Below are 19,682 nucleotides of genomic sequence, written 5' to 3'. Positions count from 1 at the left end.
CCCCCCCCCCCCAATTTTGAGATGGAGTTCAAATTTCCCAGGCTGCCCTGGACCTTGCACACTTCCTCCTTCAGGGTTCTGGATAGTTGGGATTACCGGTGTGCATTGCGATGCCTGGGGACAGGTGTTACCTTGGAGTCACAAATCACTTCCAGTAATTATTGTGGGGGCAAAAATGGGGCATTTTTGTGTGAACCAATTAGTAGGTTAAAAAGGGAAATTGGTTTACTACATTGTGTACTTGTAGAACTCTTTGTTGTTTATTTGATTTTTGAGACAGGGTCATGCTGTGGGATTACCAGTGTGCACAACCATGCTTGGCTGTTTATGTAGAACTCTTATTAACGATGGTAAATAGCACTGTAACATTTAGATATTCCTAATTCAGGATGTTTTCATTTGATACTGATTTCTGTGCCACCCTAATCGTAAATATGTTAACGATTTTTTTTTTAAATAGGAGAAAGTGTTCCAGTGACAAAGACTAATTTGCCAAATCCTTCAGTAAATATGAAAGGCACAGGAGAGGAATACTATAGTCCAGAAACACATAAGCGACATACTCTGTTCTGTGGAACAACTGTAATCCAGACTCGCTTCTACACCGGAGAACTTGTGAAAGCCATTGTGGTCAGAACAGGTAGGGAATACCGCACGATGAGCACGGTCAGCACAGGCATGCGCATCACGTCACAGTCCTTATCATTGTCCATTCCACCCCTCTTGTCTGCTCCACCCCGTTCCCTGCCCATCTTGAGTCTGTTTCCCTGCTTCCTGTCATCTGCCTTTTATTTTGCTTTAAACAATAAGTGTTTTGACAGATAATTCTCATTTTCTTGTAAAAATGTAAGTAATTTTTCTCTTTAATTTTTGAAAGGATTTAGTACTTCCAAAGGACAGCTTGTCCGTTCCATACTGTATCCCAAACCAACTGATTTTAAGCTCTACCGAGATGCCTACTTGTTTCTGCTTTGTCTCGTGGGCGTGGCTGGCATTGGGTTCATCTACACAATTATTAATAACATTTTAAATGAGGTGCGTATATGGGACCTTAATAGGGTTCAAGGCTTAATTATCATGTGTGGCTGTTGAGAATTTTGAAATGTGGTGAGTGAAACTGAGGAACTTTGTTTTTGGGCTAACTCTGATTGCTCCCAGGATGCCATGTGAAACTAGTAGCTATTAAATTAGAAAACACATAGAACATCTCATCTTACCATGTGGTGTTTTGGATTGTTCTATTCAGATCATCTTCTACTTTTTGAGACTTTTAAGGGAAGAGGAAAAAACATGTGCATACCAAAAGCTTTATGTATTTTTACCTTTGGGATAGAATATACAGCAATAAATTATTTTTTAACAGTTCATGAAGGGCCACTAACACTGTCAGTTACCTTTTCCTTCCCTTCCTCCCTCTTTTTGTGACACTGGGGATTGAGTCCAGTGTCTCATGCATACTAGGTAAGTGCTCTACCACCCAACTATGTCACCACCTCTTTTCTATTTTATTTTGAGATAGTCTCATAAAGTTGCTCAGGCTGGCCTTGAACTTGAGATCTTTTGGCCTCAGCCCCCTGAGTAGCTAAGATTATAAACATCATTGTACCCAGCAAATTTCTCTTTTCTGTTTCCTGTGCAGACTAGTGCAGTATGGTATTTGTAGGATATATCAGTATCTGAAAAAGTTTGTTGCACTTGGATTAAAGCATGGCATATGTGAAGAATGAGAGGTGTTTGCCTTCTTGGCAGAAGTTTCCTGTCATTCTATAATCCATTTAACAATTCATTCAGCTATTTTGTAGAATCTCTGAAGGAAAAAAAAAATATAAACCACTACTAGATGGTGTATGTATTATATATTCATATATGTATACATGCTTGTGTGTGTGTGGTTATGTATGAGATTTAGTGTTTATAAATTTTTGCTAAAGAAATACCCGTGCTAAATTAGTGTGTCTTCATTTATTCATTTATTTTTGGCTTTGTGAAATAGGGTCTTGTGTAGTGTAAAGTGGCTTTGAACTTACTCCATAACCTAGTCTGGCCTTGAACTCACAATGATCCTCCTACCTTGGCCTTTAAAGTGCTGGGATTATAGGCGTGGGCCACCAAATCTGGATTTAAGTTAGTAAATATTTAGTAATAGGGGCTTGACATTTATTTTTGTGTCAATTGCAGGTAGAGGTTGGGACAATAATTTTTGAGTCTCTTGACATCATTACAATTACTGTGCCCCCTGCACTTCCTGCTGCAATGACTGCTGGGATTGTGTATGCTCAGAGGAGACTGAAAACAGTTGGCATTTTCTGTATCAGTCCCCAAAGGATAAATATATGTGGGCAGCTAAATCTTGTTTGTTTCGACAAGGTTGGTTCAGTTTCGTAATCATTCTCAAAGGTTATTTGCTCGGTAGCTTTTAAGTGTTGTTTTCCATTTTCTTTCGTAACTGACTTGCCATTGTTCTTTAATGTTCCTCTGATTTTCTTTTCCTCACTTTATTTAGCTTATCTATTATTTAAAAAATATTTCATGTTTTCTGTTTCTTTAATTTTTTGGGTATTGGTTACATGCCATAAGTCTGTAGTTGACTGCTTGCATCCAGAATTATTTCTTGTAGTAATAACGATAAAACTTACATATTTTTTTTCCTGTTTTTAGATAACTCCTAGTTTAATAGAATTGGCTCTCTATGGAGATTTTTTTTTTTTTTTTTTTGGTGGTACTGGGGTTTGAACTCAGGACCCTGAGCTTGCCAGGCAAGCACTTATTATACTGAGCTGTCTCCTCAGCCCTACTTTTTTTTTTTTTTTTAATTAAATCTTTTAAAAAAGTTTTTTTTGTGTGTGTGTGGCCAGCTCAGCCCACCAGGGGGCGGGGCTGGCTGGCATGTGGTGCTGGGGGATTGTACCGTGGTCCCTGTGCTTTGCTAAGCTTGTTCTAAGTAGGTGCCTTAGACCACCGAGCCATCTCACCAGCCCCTGGTTTCATATTATTGAAGCTGTTCTTTACCTCTTCTAGGTGACACAGAAGAATTTGATTTTCAAGCATTTATTTATTAAATAAAACATGAGAAAAGTATAGCTTGAAAAAAAAATTCACATCACTGTTTCATCTACTTAAAAAATATATTTGTGTTTATCTTTTTTGAAACTTGTTTTTCTTTTTTGAGTGCTGGGAATTGACCCAGAGCCTTGCATATATGGTAAACATGTGTTATACTATTGAACCACAGTCTCTAGAATCTTTATTCTTGTTTTGTGGTAAGGGGAGAGTGAACTCGAGCACTCCACCACTCAGCTACATCCCTAGCTCTTTTTGTGGTTTTTGAGACAGAGACTTGCTAAGTTGCCCAAGCTGGGCTAGAACTTGTGATCCTCTTGCCTCTGCCTCCCTCAGTGCTGGGATTACAGATAGGCAACACTGTGCCTGGTTCCCTAGAATGAACTAACTACCTTCCTTCTTTCCTTGCTTGCTTACTTGCCAGTGTATTTAGTTCAGGCTCTACAGGGTCTCACTACACAGATTGTACTTGTAGTGATCCTTCTGTTCTTAGCCTCCCTAATGTAAATGCAGGAATTACTGGGCACGCCACCATGCCCAGTCTCAGTTGCCGTCTCAGCATGCCCTGGGAGTGGGGCTGACATGGTAGGCTGGCCATTGAACCCCTGATTTTCTTAAGCATTTAAACAGACACAAAAGTTGAAAAAAAATAACAATATAATGAACTTTCATGGCACTGTTTTAATGCAGTACATTTTTAAAATTTAAACTTTCACTGTATTTTTCAGTTAAACTTTGTATATTGTCCAAGTCCTTTTCCCTCAGTGTACGGATTTGTTGCCTTTTTTTTCTTTTCAGACTGTAATACCTCATTGTGTATATGTAGCAGTTTTCACTAATAGTGCATGTGGAGTTTTTCTTCTTTGACATATTCTTAGTTGGTATTTATTTATTTTAGACTGGAACTCTTACTGAAGATGGTTTAGATCTTTGGGGGATTCAACGAGTGCAAAATATGCGGTAAGTATTGCCTACGTTCAGCGCATGATTAGATGATTTTTAATATTTTAGCACATGCAATATTCAAACACAAAAGGTACCATTAACAGTTGTATACCTGCCACCAAACCTAAGCAGTTGTTTTGCCATGTTTACTTCAGATTTCCTCTTTTAAGAGATTAAAATACTTAAAAAGTGCCATTCTCTTTCTTGATTCTTCAAATTTATTTTTATTTTTGTGTACATTTTTTATTTTCAAAACACAGTCTGTAAATACACATAAATGACATGGTTTTGCTACTTTTCTCTGTTCTGAATTGCTTTCAAGATACATTCATGTTGATGAGTAGGGATCAAACTTACTGATTTTCTTTCTTTTTTCTTGGTACCGGAAGTCAAACTCATGACCTCATGCTTGCCAGGCAGATACTGTGCCCCTGAGCTAAATCCCCAGCCTGATTTTATCTGCTCATTATTTCATTATGTAATGAAGCCAGAGTTATTTTTTCTACTAGGGATATTTTCCTTTTTTCCCCTGTGCTTTCACAAATAGTGCCTTGACTACACCCCTCACAGCCAGCTGTGAGTGTGTGGCTGGGCCTGAGCGCGCCAGCCTCTCAGTGTGCACTGCTCAGCTTCCACTTTGCCTCCAGCCCTTGCCTAACTATATGGGCCGGGCCTGTTTGTCCTTTCCTCCAGAGCAAAGATCCTCTTGCTTCACATCAGTGCAAGCTAAATATTGTCAGGCATGTAACTTTTTGCCAAACGTATGAATATGAAATGGCTATTTCACTGTATCTTTTTTTTTTATCAGCGATCAATCAGGACCTTTGCCTGCCAGGCAGGTTTTTATGCTCCTGAGCTATCTCCCCAGCTGTATCTTTATTTGTATTCTCTTCATTCCTTACAAAGTTGAATATCTTCATGGTTTTGAGCAGCATCACTTAGTATTCTCTGTGCTGTTTATTCTCTTTTATGTGGTTCCTCTTTATCTACCATCTTCATTTGCTAGAAGTTCTTTGTTTTTTGGGGGGTAACCTCTTTCGATACCATGTATTACAGATTTATTCTGCCAATTCCAGGCTTTTTAAAAACTTTTTATTGTCTTTGATGCTCAGAAGTTGTACTTCTGTAGTTGTGTTTGTCATTTTTTTCTCCTCCAAAAGCTGCCACATTTTTGTCTTTCGTGATTGAGTGACTGTTCTTTGGTTGTGTAATTGCAGAGTTCTGTCTTTAATATATGTTGTCCTAAACTGTTTAAATTCTTTCCTTCATTTTCTCAGAATTTATATACCCTAATCTCTGACTACCTGTTCTTAAATTAATATTCATGATTAGGGGCTTAGCTTTTAGATGTCTGTACTGCCTCCTGAATCCCCAAAAACCCAGGCTATAGGTACATTGTACTGATTATTCTCCTCTGTTATGCTTATTTGTTCTATAATGGTTTAAGATTATGATTTTGGTTTTACACATTCTTGGTGCTTGGATTTTACTAGGTTTGTAAACACCTTTATCATAGTTTTTAGTATCCCATTCCTGTGGATTACATTCTTTTGTAACTACTATGTTCATTAGGTCTGGTGCCTCTACTCCACTCCCTTCGTTTTTGTGGTACTGGAGATTTAATCCAGGGCCTTTGTACTGAGCTTTAACCCCATGCCTTTTTAGTTTTAATAATTTTATTTTTATTTTTATTTTTTTTTGTGGAGCCAGGGCTTGAACTCAGGCCCTTGCGCTTGCCAGGGAAGCGTTTGTTCAACTGAGCCATCTCCTTGGCCCCTAATAATTTTATTTTGAGACAAGATCTTGCTCAGATCTTGTACTGAATAATCAGTACAATGTTGCCTGGGATAGGCTTCAATGGGATCTTCCTGCCTTTGCCTCCCAAAGTGCTGGGACTACAGATGTGTACCACCATGCCCACTTTCACTGTGATGGCTTACAAATGTGTTTCCTCACTCACTCATTTCTCCTGACACCTTTTGTTACTGCTAGGAAGTCCCAATCTCTAGTGATCTGCTTTCTGTCTTGCCCCTTTGTCCTTGATTTCTGCAGTCTCGCCATGCTCCTTTATTACTTACAGGACTCATTCTGCTTCTAAATCCCCATGGGTTTACATTTTTCTTCAATTCTGGAGCACTTCCAGCTTCCACTCTTCCCTTATAGCTCCTCATTCTCTGTTTTCTTTTCCATCTATGCATCCTAACCACATGCTGGATAAAGTTTCCCTTGGTTCTTTCTAAGTCTGCCCCCATCTTCCCTTGCAGTGTTGTACTTTTTCTTTTCTTTTTTGCGGAACCGGGGATTGAACTCAGGCCCTTGCGCTTGCCAGGGAAGCACCTATTCTACTGAGCTAACTCCCCTGCCCCTATGTTGTACTTTTTCTAAAAAAAAAAACCACTGTGGCATTCTTTCAGTTGCCATTTATAATCTCAGACTTGTGACATTGCAGTTCTTTGTTACGTCTCTTGACATAACAGCTTTAAACCATAGCTGTCCTGAGCTGGGTTTTCAGTGAGCCTCTCTCGTGGCTGTGTTATGGGGTCTTCTTCACTTCCCAGAGGACTCTGTGATATATGTGCTACCAGACCAGCAGCACTGTTGTTCTGACAGTTTGGGGATTTGGAAGCCAGGCAGCACTGTGTATTTCAACTCCCACATGTGCTGTAGAATGTGGTGGCTCAGAGTTGGCCTTATGTTTCAGTCCTTGTTTGGCTATTGACAGGTGGTGGAACCCTGGACAAATTAGTGTATCATTCTGCGTTAGTTCCCATGTCTGTAGCAGGGATGAGTAAATCCTTCCTGTGATGTGAGGAGGAAATGAGTCTCTGTAGGTAGAGTTCTTAGAACAGTGCCTGGTGCACAGGACATACTACATAGATATTGGTGCCCTTTCCTCTCTGTGGTACTGGGAATCAAACCCAGGGCCTTGGTATTCAGATATAACTCTAGTTACTACTACTACTACTACTTTTTTTTTTTTTTTTTTTTTTTAATTTACTACAAGATCTCACTACACAGATCAGACTTTACTTATCCACCTGTTTTCAGCTTCCCAAGTGCTGGGATTACTGGGTGCGCCACCACGCCCAGTCTCAGTGGCCATCTCAGTGTGCCCTGGGGGGTGGGGGGGGGGGGGATATCGAACCTCCAACCCCTGCTTCTGCTTAAGCAGGCGTTTTAATCTGATGAGCTATCTGGCTGGCCTATTTATTTATTTATTTATTGTATTTTAAGGGAGGGTCTACAGGGTGTTCAGGGTCTTACTACTAGATTGGATTCATAGTGATCTGCCTGTTTACAGCCTCCCAAGAGCTGGGATTATAGGCACGTGCTACCACGCCCAGTCTCAATTGCTGTCTTAGGGTGCCCCAAAGTACAGGGCCGGCACAGCAGGCCTGGGGATTGAACCCTAGCCCCTATACCTGCTTGTAGACGCTCCCTTTTTAAAAAAATGTATGATTTTTTTTTTTTTTTTAATGGTGGAACAGGGGATTGAACTCAGGCCCTTGCACTTGCCAGGAAAGTGTTTATTCCACTGAGTCATCTCCCCTGCTCCATGAAAATTACTTATTTATTTGGCACAGTATCTTGCAACACAGCTCAGACTTGCAGTGACCCTCCTGTCTAAGCCTCCCCAGCACTGGGATTACAGGGGTATGCCACCAAGCCCAGGTTTTGGTGGCCAGCACAGTGGGGGCTGGTATGACATTTGGTACCAGGGTCAAAACCGTGTCCTTGCACTTGGCAAGCAGGTGCTTAGACTGCCGAGCTATCTCCCCAGCCCATCTAGCTGCTTCTTTAAGACACAGTCTCACCAAGTTACCCAGGCTTAGCTTCCAAAATACTGACATTATGACAGTGTAATATTAGCTCTTACCTTGAACTTTGGGTGTACAAGAGACGGGCATAAGTTTAGTTGTGCTTTGGCATTGGGTAAACTAGTGGGCTTTCCCATGGTGCAGAGCTCTTCAGCAGCATTGGCATCTTTGAATGTGAGGGGTTCAGTCAGAGTGAGCTCTGTATTTCACTGGTGCCACTGTCTCCTGCTGTGTGGCATCCTGGTGGCCACCACCCCTCCTCCCCCTGCAGCTACAGCATCAGTGCAGCTCATACTACTCCTTTGGATTTGTTTTCCTCTACTTTTGTTTTGTACATGGAAATTATCCTTACTCATGAGCTCACTTTTGAATTTGTTTTTTGTTTTTTTTTTAACCACAAAGTATAAAAAGGCCAGCTGGGGATTTATGAACCTAACAGTATATTTCTGTTTAGATTTCTTTTGCCAGAAGAAAATGTTTGTAACGAGATGTTGGTGAAATCTCAGTTTGTCGCATGCATGGCTACTTGTCATTCCCTTACAAAGATTGAAGGAGTGCTTTCTGGTGACCCCCTGGACTTGAAGATGTTTGAAGCCATTGGATGGGTAAGCTCAGCATCTCACAGACACATGATCTTTACTTCAGAAAATTGTAGTGAAAGTACATGAACTCATGGGAAGATTGGCCACCAGTCCTGTAACTTTTAAAGAGCTAATTATGCAGTTTCTATACAGACATCCCAGAGAGATGTGGAAGTGTGTGCTAGACTAGAAGTGAGTGCCACTGCCTTTCATGGCTGCATCTGTTTGTGTAGAATAAAAGTAGCCGGCAGCTTTGTGTGTGTGTGTGTGTGTGTGTGTGTGTGTGTGTGTGTGTGTGTGTGTTTTGCACTTTATATTTCTGCCACTGGTGATCTTAATTTGTAAGTGTTTAGTTCTTTGGTTAGCATTTTATGGCATTTCTTCTTTCTGCTGGTGCTTTTTGTTTTGAAACTCAGTTTTATTATGTAGTCTTGGCTGGCCTCAAGCTTGTGGCCCGCCTGCCGTCACCTCCACAGTTCTGGACTTAGAGGCAATTTGGTAATGGGTGGCTCGTTTCTTACATAGATATGTTCATTGCTTTTGTTTTTTCTAGCAGCAGTTATTTGTTTGGTTGGTTTTTTCTTTGATTCGTACTCTCTGTTTCATGCTGTGTGTTTTCTTTACATATCTGGACAGTACTTTCTCACTCGAGAAAAACTGCGATTGGGTCATTGTGAGAGGCAGTGGTGAGGTTGCCCAAGGGTTCTGTGTGTCACGAGTCTCCTCCCAGGCCGGCTGCATTCCCACTCTTGCCACATTTGCTTACCCAGAGGTTTTGCTCTGGTAGCCCTTGCTCCTCCTAGGAGGGCCTGTCTGGAGAAGCACTTAACTGCCTGCCTCGCTGGTGCATTCAGCTCAGCCCAGCCAGCTGTGTGCCTTCGTTGGGTTCTCACCCCTCTGGGACCTCCCCTGTGTGTTCACCCCATTCCTGCCTTCTGGGCTGTCAGTTAGCAATGTCCAGTTTGCCTTGTGTTTACATGTTTAAAAGTGGACCTGTCCCTCCTTGACTTTCTGTTTACTTTCTTCGTATTTTGTTAGGCTTTTAAAAAGGAAGGAGTGGATGACTAGCAAAATACTCCGCCATCTTCTATAGGCTCATAGTTCATGAGTTTATGGTACTGAAATTTGGTTCTTGAAGCCCTGCTTCTTTTATAGAAAGAGAAGCAAAATTGGGCTTTCTCTGAAGCTGCTAAGCTTTTTCCAGTGGAATAGATCCTCATCATAGATGACACTGTAGATAACAGAGTGTAGTGTTTAATGTTATATAAGGAAGTTTGCATTTCGTGGGCCATGAGGTGCTTTGGGGGTTGCACATCGGGCCTGTCCTTGGAGTAGAATAGGTTCACAGAGCCAAGCTTGACTGCTTGATGTGATCGGGTAATATGGAATGATGGTGCATTCTAGGTTCACAGATGTTAAAATGTGTGTGTGGGGTGGAGGTGTCAGAGAATTTATGAAATTGGCTAATGGGGCACAGTTTTCTTCTTTATTTTTATTGTTTGAATCCTCCAGTCACAGAGATTAGTTTATTGTTCCTCCTTTTTTCTTTTTGTTTCTATTTTTATTTTTATTTCTATATTTCTGTACTTAGGACAGGATCTACATAGGTGGGACTCAGTGATTCTTCTGTTTTCAGCTTCCCAAGTGCTGGGATTATAGGCGTGTACCACCACGCCTAGTCTCGGGCACTGTCTCAGTGTTCCCCAAGGGTGGGCACCCCTGGCCACTGCGCTGTGCCTAAGCAGGCACTTTAGTCCGCTGAGCTGTCAGGCTGGCCTTTTTATGTTTTTGGTTGTTGCAGGGTGTCACTACACAGCTCAGGCTTATGGTGATCCTCCTGCTTTCAGCTTCCCCAGAGCTGGAATTACTGGCATGCGCCACTATGCTCGGATTCTTGCCTGCTCACCCTGCCCTGGAGGTGGGGCTGGCTTGGCATGTGGTGCCAGGATTGAACCTCGGTCTCTGCTCTGAGTAGGCACTTTAGTCCACTGAGCTATCTTGCCGGCCCATATTGTTCCTCTTATGTATGTATGTAATATAGGAATTTGTTTTAAAAATTAAAAAAAAAAACCCTTTTCCCGCAATTGAACCTAGGGCCTCATAACTATTAGCTATGCAGTCTTACCATTGAGCTATACCCCTGCCTTCTAGAATCGTTTCACCCTTCTCATCATTATTAAAGTAAGTTTCAGGGGGTTCAGGTGTAGTAGTAGCTTTACTAGGAGTATTTAAGGTTGAAATACTGAACTCAGTCTTTATATCTTAACCTGTCTCCTTGCCTGTTTTCTGGTGCAGTATTAGGGACTCAGTTTGTGACCTTCACATTGAGCTATATCCTGAGCTTAGGGTTGCATTTTTTTGTTTTACTTCTTATTTTTTTGAGATGGGGTCTTACTGAGTGTTTTTTTGTTTGTTTGTTTGTTTTTTTAACTGAGTTTTCCATGTGGAATTCGAACTTGTAGTCCTCCTGCCTCAGGCTTCTAGAGTCCTGGGATTATAGGTGTGCTTTATCAAGCCTGACCCTTGTCCTATTCTTGGCCTAGTGGTTGTACTAAGGTGGAATCTTTTTTTTTTTTTTTTTGGTGGAACCGGGGATTGAACTCAGACTCTTGTGCTTGCCAAGCGAGCGCTTATTCTACTGAGCTATATCCCCAGCCCTTAAGGTGGAATCGTTTATGGTAGAAAGGTGACCCAACAAAAGTCTTTTTTTTTTTTTTTTTGTCTTTTTGAGACAGGGTTTTGCTATGCAGTTTAGGTTGGCCTTGAGCCAACTTTGTAGCCCAGGCTGGTCTTGAATTTACAAGGATCTGTCTGTCTGTCTGTCTGTCTGTCTGTCTGTCTGTCTGTCTGTCTTTTGGTCTTTCGGTCTTTCTGTATTTAGTACAGGGTCTCACTACACAGATTGAACTCATAGTGGTCCTCCTGTTTTCAGCCTCTCAAGGGCTGGGATTATAGGTGCCTGCCACCATCATGTCTCTGCGCCCTGAGAGCAGGCCTGCATGGCATGCCTGGGGATCAAACACAAGGATCCTCTTGCCTCAGGCTCCAGAGTGCTGGAGTTACAGGCATGTACCACCACACCTCGCTAAAACAATAATTTTTTTTTTTTCTTTTTATGCAGAATTGAACTTAGGACCTTGCTCTTGCTAGGCAGGCTCTGTGCCACTGAGCTATTACCCAGTGATAGACAAAATTCTTGGAGCTTCAAGAACCATTTGTTTTTCACAAAGTCAGCCTCTAATCCCATTAAGTTGTGACAACAGAATGATAGATGTTTATTTCTGTATTTTAATGTTTCTTAGCTGTTTCAGCATTTACATGGGTTGTGAGGTATCTAACTAGCTAGCTCTGTGTACCATAGTCATCTAGTAGTACTGATTTGTTCATTAGACAGCACTTTCTAACAAATTTACTGAAAATGGCCATTATGGTCCCTTGTACCAATAATTGAATTTTGTGAAGCAGGGTGTTGAATGTTTTTTCTTTCAGATTCTGGAAGAAGCAACTGAAGAAGAAACAGCACTTCATAATCGGATTATGCCCACTGTGGTTCGGCCTCCCAAGCAGCTACTTCCTGAATCCCTACCTGCAGAAAATGAAGAAATGGTATGCACCAGGGAATGCTGGGCGATGCTGTTGATCTTATCCTACATTTAGCTCTTATTTCAAAATGTTGCTAGAAAGAGTCAAATGTCTTTTATTTAACCTTATGCAAACAGGGCTATTTCAGCTGTTTCTCTGAAACTGTATGTACCTCTGGTATGGGACAGGGAATTTTTTAAGGTTGAGATTTGTAGTTTACCCAGCAGCTTTAATGCCTAGTGACTTAAATATATGATAGTCATTCAAATTGGATATTCCTACAACCGAATAAAAATAAGTAAAAGAAATCTTAAATAAGGAGAGCTTTGCTTTTAGATGAGTTTTCAAAATAAGATCCCCATACTTTTATGAGAGGTAGTAGAGAAGGAATCTTGAATCTTAACTGTGAAATGATAAAGGTCTTTGCTATTTTTCAAGTAATGCTGTGTAGATGCTTATGTTATTTCCAACTTGAATATAGTGATGAACTTAATATATGCTTTCTTTTGTTTATAGGAGCTGTTTGAACTTCCAGTGAGTGAAGAATGTTTTCTTGTCACCTAAGTACATTCATTTGTATTCTTGAAGAATAACACATGCTTTGTACATATTTTGAAATTGTGCAGGCTATTTATGAGATAGGAATTGTTCGCCAGTTCCCATTTGCTTCAGCTTTGCAACGCATGAGTGTGGTTGCCAAGGTGCTCACAGAAAAGAAGATGGATGCCTACATGAAAGGGGCCCCAGAGGTTGTTGCCGGCCTCTGCAGACCTGAGACAGGTGAGGAAGGGTCAGCCTGTGGTGAGGATGGTGTTTGCTGCTGTTAGCAGTTCTAACAGTGAGTTGGCTTTTTTTCTTTTAGTGCCTATTGATTTTGAGAAAGTATTAGAAGATTATACTACACAGGGTTTCCGCGTGATTGCTCTTGCACACAGAAAATTGGAGTCCAAACTGACATGGCATAAAGTACAGAACATTAGCAGGTAAGGTCATCCCGCTCCTCTATCTTCTCCAGTGGTGTACTGTTCGTGTTTATGTCTGACATTCATGGTGCTGTGCCTGTCATTTGGTTATGAAATATTTATTGAATCTATCTGTATATAATATGATACTGTGTTAGGTGTTTGAGCTAAAATTACGTTCATTTGTTTCCATTATCCAGTTTCTTGTCGTTTTATATTGACTTTTTGCATATGTTTGCGTATTGAAAAATTCTGTTTACTCTTACAATTTTTTGGAACTACTTGCAATGTTTTTGTCAAATATTACTCAAATGCTTACATGTGTCATGTATGTTGGAGAAATGGTAAACAGTTCAGAAGATTATTTTCCTCAAATTATCTTTCCTTTGCCCAGGGGTTGGATCCAAGCACTGATTTTGGTCAGTGTGGTGGTCACTCCTCTTCCTGACATCCCATTTCTCTTAATCTCTGCTCAGTTAGCATGTGGATATCACATTTCTTTCCATAAGTGTAGGTTTCTCATTTAAGGATTATTATTTTTGTTCTAAAAGATTGATGTTTACCCTTTGGAGGCGTGCTATGAAATATTCTGCAGTTTGTAAGCAGAAAAGAATATCCGTTGGTTTCTAGCTAAGGGTTGCAGAAAAAAACAAATGTAAAACCTTTCCCTGCGATCTGTGGTATATGCATGGGTGGGAGCTGCATGTGTGTAAGGTATCGCGATACCTCCAAAGGTTGCATTGCATTCTTCACTTTTCATACAAAGCTTTGCCTTTTGCCATTTCCCCCTTAAAGAGAGTTGGCTTGCCTGTGGTTCTTGAGCTTAGCAGATGCCTCCTGTGCCCTTGGTTAGGCTCTTTGTTTGGCCAGAACACCCTGTTCCTGCTAATCTACTTTTTCTAATTTCATTTTTTCCTTGTCCTTAAGCCACCAAGACCTCCATGTTGCGGTTGTGGTTTTTTTTTTTTTTTGCTTGTTTTTTTTGTTTTTTCTTTTCAAAGTTTTATTGATAAACATATAGCAATGAGACAGTTTCAAATCAAATCGAAAGTACAGTTTCAACAAATAATACACTGCATATATTCTTCTTAGTGGTTAATTGCTGTACAAGATGCAGACTTGTGATCCTACTTACAAACACCATTAGAAAAAATCATTCTATTCATTAAGAGAATGCAACTATATATCTATCCCAACCACTTTGAATACACAGATACAAAATGGACATTCATAGTTATACCCCATTTTTTTTAAGTTCTGTTATTGAATATTATAGGTGTGTAAACTCAGCAAAATATTCTAAAAGAGACCAGTAGCCCATTGCAGTTGTGCTTTGTAGGGATAGATTTTAACATTTTTCTTAAGAGCTTAAACCTTTATATCTTGAACATTGTTCTCTTAGACTGTTTCAGACTTCTTTTTTCTTCTTCCATTAACACCAGCAGTATAAATTATTTTAAATTTTCCTGTTATTTAATATCTTTATTACCTACGTACCCCATTATTACACATTATATTTGCCAAGATATTTAGGTTTGATAGGTGTATAATCAAGTATCTTTATTAATTCTTGTGTAGAGAAACCACTTGATTATTGTGAAAATGAAAGTCTAGTCACTAACATCAAATCCCTTTTTCTCCATTGCAAAAACAAGTTTCTACTATATAGTTTTGGTAGCTTAAGATTTCATAAGAATGTGACTGTATGAAACAATTCATCTCCATTATATTGTTGAAGTATATCTTATTTTTGCATGCACAGTATCTCTTTGGCTGCATCTTACTTCCCCCTCTTGAAAGGAGAGTGGTGTGCCTTTTCATCTTCGACCTTCTAGCAGTTAGAACAGTGCTAATGCATAGTAGACCTGACTATTTGAAGAATACCACCTGGATGACTCTATTATCAGTGTTCTCAGAGATGCTTTCCTGGGTCCTGAATAGTTCTCACTGTGTGCACTACTATAGTAATAGTTTTTGTGTCAAGTATCAGGGATCAAGAATTGTTTATAAGGGCTGGCCAGATAGCTCAGTGGATTAAAGCACCTGCTTAGGCAAATACAGGGGCTGGGGGTTTGATCCCCAACTTGCCGTGCTAGCCCTGCCCCCTGGCGCGCGCCCCCCCCCCCCATGCTGAAACTGTGAATGAGACTGGGCGTGGTGGCATACACCTGTAATGCCAGTTTGGGAGGTTCAGAATAGGAGAATCACTACGAGTCCGATCTAGGTAGTGAGACCCTGTAGACCCTGTACCAAATGCGTTAAAAAAAAAAGTTGTTTATAAATTGGTCATTGTGGCACACTCTTGTAATTCCGGTACTCCCAGGAGGCTGAGGCACGAGGATTGGAGGAAGTTTGAGGCTAGCCTGGGCAACATAGCAAGATCCTATCTTATTCAAGAAACAGGAATAAAACAAAAAATTGTTTATAGAGTTAGTGAATACTTGACAATGAATCTGCTATAATTTTAGCAGCTGTGCTTGTGGCTCAGATTTTCCCTCATTTCTCTTAACATTTAAATTAAGGTGTGTGTTGGACTAGTGAATGAGCCTGCCTGGGAAGCTCAAGGTCCTGAGTTTGATTCTTGCCATCCTCTCCCCATAAATAAATTAGAATATATTTTATGAGGGACAGTATAATGTTATGCTTATGCATTTTGGGGTTGGATATAAGATCAGTGTTAGTATTAGGATTTAGTATTTTAAAAGATAAACATTTTCAAATGATCCTTGTATTACATGTTTCCAAGGATAACATTTTATTTCAGTGTATAAAAAGTATCTTTTGGGATTTGTTCAGATAAAAATGTTTCAGGTATTCAGCTTATAAATATATGGTTTATTCAGCATATAAAACATGTTACTTCATAATATGTAGGTACTTAATTGTCAACATAAAGAGAACAACACTGTTCTTGACTAAATCATTATGTGTTAAAACTTCTTTTTCTACAGAGATGCCATTGAAAACAACATGGATTTTATGGGATTAATTATAATGCAGAACAAATTAAAGCAAGAAACCCCTGCAGTACTTGAAGATTTGCATAAAGCCAACATTCGCACTGTCATGGTCACAGGTTAGATATTGTGAAACAACACAGGAAAAGAATGAGTATGACTCGAGTTCAAGTTGTATATTATTGAGAAACAATGTCAGTTTTAAAAGCTTTTACACAGCGGCTCCATCTCATACTGCCCCTTTTCAGCTCTGAATGCTTTCCTGGGGTCCAAGGTAACCAGGCAATAGTGAGATCTAGCACATTCTGTTCATAGGAAGCATGAAAAATAGGGAATACTGTAAAAATTTAAATTCTGTTCTTCTTTGTTATCTGTCTCTAACCTCAAAGTACTTAACTTGTATTAACTTGTTTGTAGTTTTGTTTTCTATACTAGAATATAAAATCAGTTGAGGATTAGGAGCATGGATTAAACATTTTGGAGTGTTTTGGAAACTACCAGGTACATGGAAAATGATTAATAGTATTTCTAACAGATAATGAAATGTAAGTAATGTGGGGCCTGTTTTTTATCTTGCTGCCACAGCAAATGATTCTCTTGATGTTCTTAGAGTTGATAATACTAGATAATTCCTTGGCTGTGTGAGATTGTGGTAGCTCTTTGTAGCAAATAATTGGATTCAAGTTACTTTTTGGCATTGGTGTGGTTAGTAAGACTTATGTGGAAAAAGCATATGTGTTATACTTTATGTCTTAGATTCAGGAAATCTAATATTTTTACTGTATAGTTTATCTAGTAGCACTCCTGCAATGTCGACTCCTCCAAGGCACTTTCCATCGATGTCTCCTTGCCCTTCTCCTTTTCTGCTATGGCAGAATATGGCATTGTATCCCAGTGGCTGAAGGAAAGCACTTGTGGAAGTAGTGTGTGGGAGTTGCCCTCAGTTATGGTAGTGGTGAGGGTCCCTAACCCCTGCCCACTGACTGCTTTTGTCCTTGTATCTCTGCAGCTTGTTTTTCTCATCACCAAGAAGTTGCCTCTTTGCAGTACATCCATTCTGATCGTGTCTTCCAACATTTTGTTTTGTGTGATGTTTTGTAATTCAGACTTCTCTGTTACTACACCAGTGCTTCTATTCAGGACAACACCCCCCCCCCCCCATGATTTCCGCAAATATTGATTTAGCATCTGCTCTGTGTGTCACACTAGGCCATTTGATGACTGAAGATCATATTTATATTGATGACTTGTGAGTCAGTGCTGGGGCATGGTGCCTGCCTTCCATGCTCAAGGTCCCCATTCTGTCTCTAGCACCTTAAGAGTGTTCTGATTACCTATCACATGGGTACTTGTTCCATAGGAGATGTTGTTTAGTCAGTGTACTCTGACCGATGTGGTCAGTTTAAGACTGGCCAGGATCAAAAGCATACATTATTACTAATCTCTCTAGCTTGCCACAGGGACTGCTGTAGATGCTTAGTAAATACTGTTTCATACCGTTACATTTTTCTTTAAATTTTAATATTTTGAAAATCAGGTGACAATATGTTGACTGCTGTTTCTGTGGCCAGAGACTGTGGAATGATTCTACCTCAGGATAAAATTATTATTGCTGAAGCATTGCCTCCGAAGGATGGAAAAGTTGCCAAGATAAATTGGCATTATGCAGACTCCCTAACCCAGAGCAGTAATTTATCAGCAATCAACTCAGAGGTAAGACCAAGATTTAACTTTGTTTTGAGGCTTGCTTATTTGAATTTATTCTAGAATAATTAAAAGTGATAAAACCTAGTAAATATCTTATTTTTAAGTAATTAGTAATAAATGATGCAGGTTGTTCTTAAGCTCCCACACAGTGCGGTGCCTCAGCTCATGAACTTGGGGCTTTCCATGATTCTGGTTGCAGGCTGAATCAGTCAGTGGTTAGGTTCAGTGTTCACCTTATGGCTAAATCTCATTGTCCTTTTTTTTTATTGTACCTTTCATATTTTATTTTATTCTTTAAGGCTCTTACACTAGTGAGACAATATGATGTTTACACACATGGGTCTGTTTTATTTTACTTTTGAGTATGATCTCTAGTTGCATCTTTTATGGATGTTTATCTTTTGTATAGTTGAGTAATAATCCATTGTGTAAAAATACCACATCTTTTTTACCCATTCCTCAGTTGATGGGTACGTGGGTTGTTTCTAAGATTTAACTATGACAAATTGTGCTGCTATAAACATGAGTCCACATCTGTCTCTGTGGTATAATGTTTTCAGTTTTTCTGGTAAAATATCCAGAGGGGAGGGAATAGCTGGGTTGAATGGGACCTCTAATCCTAGTTTTTTGAGGAATCTCCACACTGATTTCCACAACGTCTACACTCTAACAGTGGTGAAGGGTTCCTTTTTCCCTACAGCCTGTTTAGCATTTGTTATTGGTTGACTTCTTGATGATAGCCATTCTTTCTGGATGATTTGGTTCTTGTTCAGTTCTGTTAGCAACCAGAGTCTTGGAGAGATGTGAGTTCATGAACCAAGCAAGGTACCATTGTGTTTACAATAAAGATGACATTTAATCCTAAGATTTTTTTTGTTTGTTTTTTTTTAATAAACAGGCTTTTTTTTTTTTTTTAGAAAGGTGTGCATTATAGGTACTTTTAAAAATAGAGTTTCCTCAGTACTTAGGAGGTGGAGAAGAGAGGATTGCAATGAATTCAAGGTCAGCCTGAACTGACATGAGACCCTGTCTTAAAAAACAAAAATAAAAATAGGGCCAGCGAGGTAGCTCAGTGATCTAAAGCATCTGGTTAGGCAGGCATAGGAGATCAAGGTTCGATCCCTAGCACCACATGCCACACCAGCCCTACCCTCAGGTTGGGCTGAACTGGCCAAAAAAAAAAACAAATTAAAAAAAATAAAAAGGCTGAGAAGATAATTTAGAGGCATAAGCATTTGCCTGGTAAGGTCATGAGTTTGATCCCTGGTACGGGGGTGGGGTTGGGGGGGGGAAGAAGGATAGTTTTCATTTTGAATAGATGTTCAATTCTTAGCATCTTGAGTAAAATATTAAAAGAAATAGTTCATCTTGGAACAAGTACATTTAATATAGATTGTGTGGCTGCCTAATTACAGTGCCAGTGTCTTCATCCACAGGTGATTCCAATGAAGCTGGCTCATGACAGCTTAGAGGACCTGCAACTGGCTCGTTACCATTTTGCCATGAATGGAAAATCATTTTCTGTGATTCTAGAGCATTTTCAAGATCTGGTTCCTAAGGTAAGTGAGAATGAGTTCATGGATGTGTTCACATGAGTGTATTACAGATACTATTTTAAAGAAATCAATGTTTTTTTTCCAGTTGATGTTGCATGGAACGGTGTTTGCTCGTATGGCACCAGATCAGAAGACGCAGTTGGTAGAAGCACTGCAAAATGTAGAGTAGGTATTGGTAGATTTTGTATTTATTTATTTTTGGAACTGGGTATTGAACTCAGGCTCTTGCGCTTGCCAGGCAAGCACTTATCCTACTGAGCTATCTCCCTGGCCCCCCAGATTTTGTATTTAGGTGTATTTTTTGAATTATAGTTTCATCTACAAACTGAAGAGTAACTAATATTTCTTACATGTATGTCAAGCATCCTTAATCCAAATACCCCAAATCTGAAACTCTTTGAGTATTGCAACAGAATTTGGAGGAGTTCACAGTTGATGTTTTTGAGCAAGGGATACTCAGCTATTGAAGCCTGTGTAAATATTCCAGGATCCAAACAACTTGGAAATCTGAAAC

The 19,682-nt window shown here is 39.8% G+C and overlaps 1 protein-coding gene across 7 annotated transcripts in view; it reads left to right on the top strand.

Moving 5' to 3' along the window:
• The window catches only part of Atp13a3 (ATPase 13A3), an 88,604-nt gene that overhangs the window by 37,205 nt on the left and 31,717 nt on the right, over nucleotides 1–19,682 (top strand). For all 7 annotated transcript variants that reach the window (XM_023704124.1, XM_023704125.1, XM_023704121.1 and 4 more), the window contains 13 exons: nucleotides 461–640; nucleotides 878–1,035; nucleotides 2,179–2,367; nucleotides 3,959–4,020; nucleotides 8,278–8,428; nucleotides 11,894–12,010; nucleotides 12,503–12,520; nucleotides 12,613–12,766; nucleotides 12,849–12,969; nucleotides 15,900–16,024; nucleotides 17,443–17,618; nucleotides 19,049–19,171; nucleotides 19,254–19,333. In XM_023704124.1, the coding sequence (XP_023559892.1) occupies nucleotides 461–640; nucleotides 878–1,035; nucleotides 2,179–2,367; nucleotides 3,959–4,020; nucleotides 8,278–8,428; nucleotides 11,894–12,010; nucleotides 12,503–12,520; nucleotides 12,613–12,766; nucleotides 12,849–12,969; nucleotides 15,900–16,024; nucleotides 17,443–17,618; nucleotides 19,049–19,171; nucleotides 19,254–19,333 (1,654 nt within the window). The remainder of the gene's footprint in view (nucleotides 1–460; nucleotides 641–877; nucleotides 1,036–2,178; nucleotides 2,368–3,958; nucleotides 4,021–8,277; nucleotides 8,429–11,893; nucleotides 12,011–12,502; nucleotides 12,521–12,612; nucleotides 12,767–12,848; nucleotides 12,970–15,899; nucleotides 16,025–17,442; nucleotides 17,619–19,048; nucleotides 19,172–19,253; nucleotides 19,334–19,682) is intronic.

This window comes from Octodon degus, unplaced genomic scaffold, assembly GCF_000260255.1.
Source record: "Octodon degus isolate 3935 unplaced genomic scaffold, OctDeg1.0 scaffold00189, whole genome shotgun sequence".
Classification (NCBI taxonomy): domain Eukaryota; kingdom Metazoa; phylum Chordata; class Mammalia; order Rodentia; family Octodontidae; genus Octodon; species Octodon degus.
The sequence above is the reverse complement of the archived record's forward strand: the minus strand, read 5'-3'. Positions and strand labels throughout refer to the sequence as shown.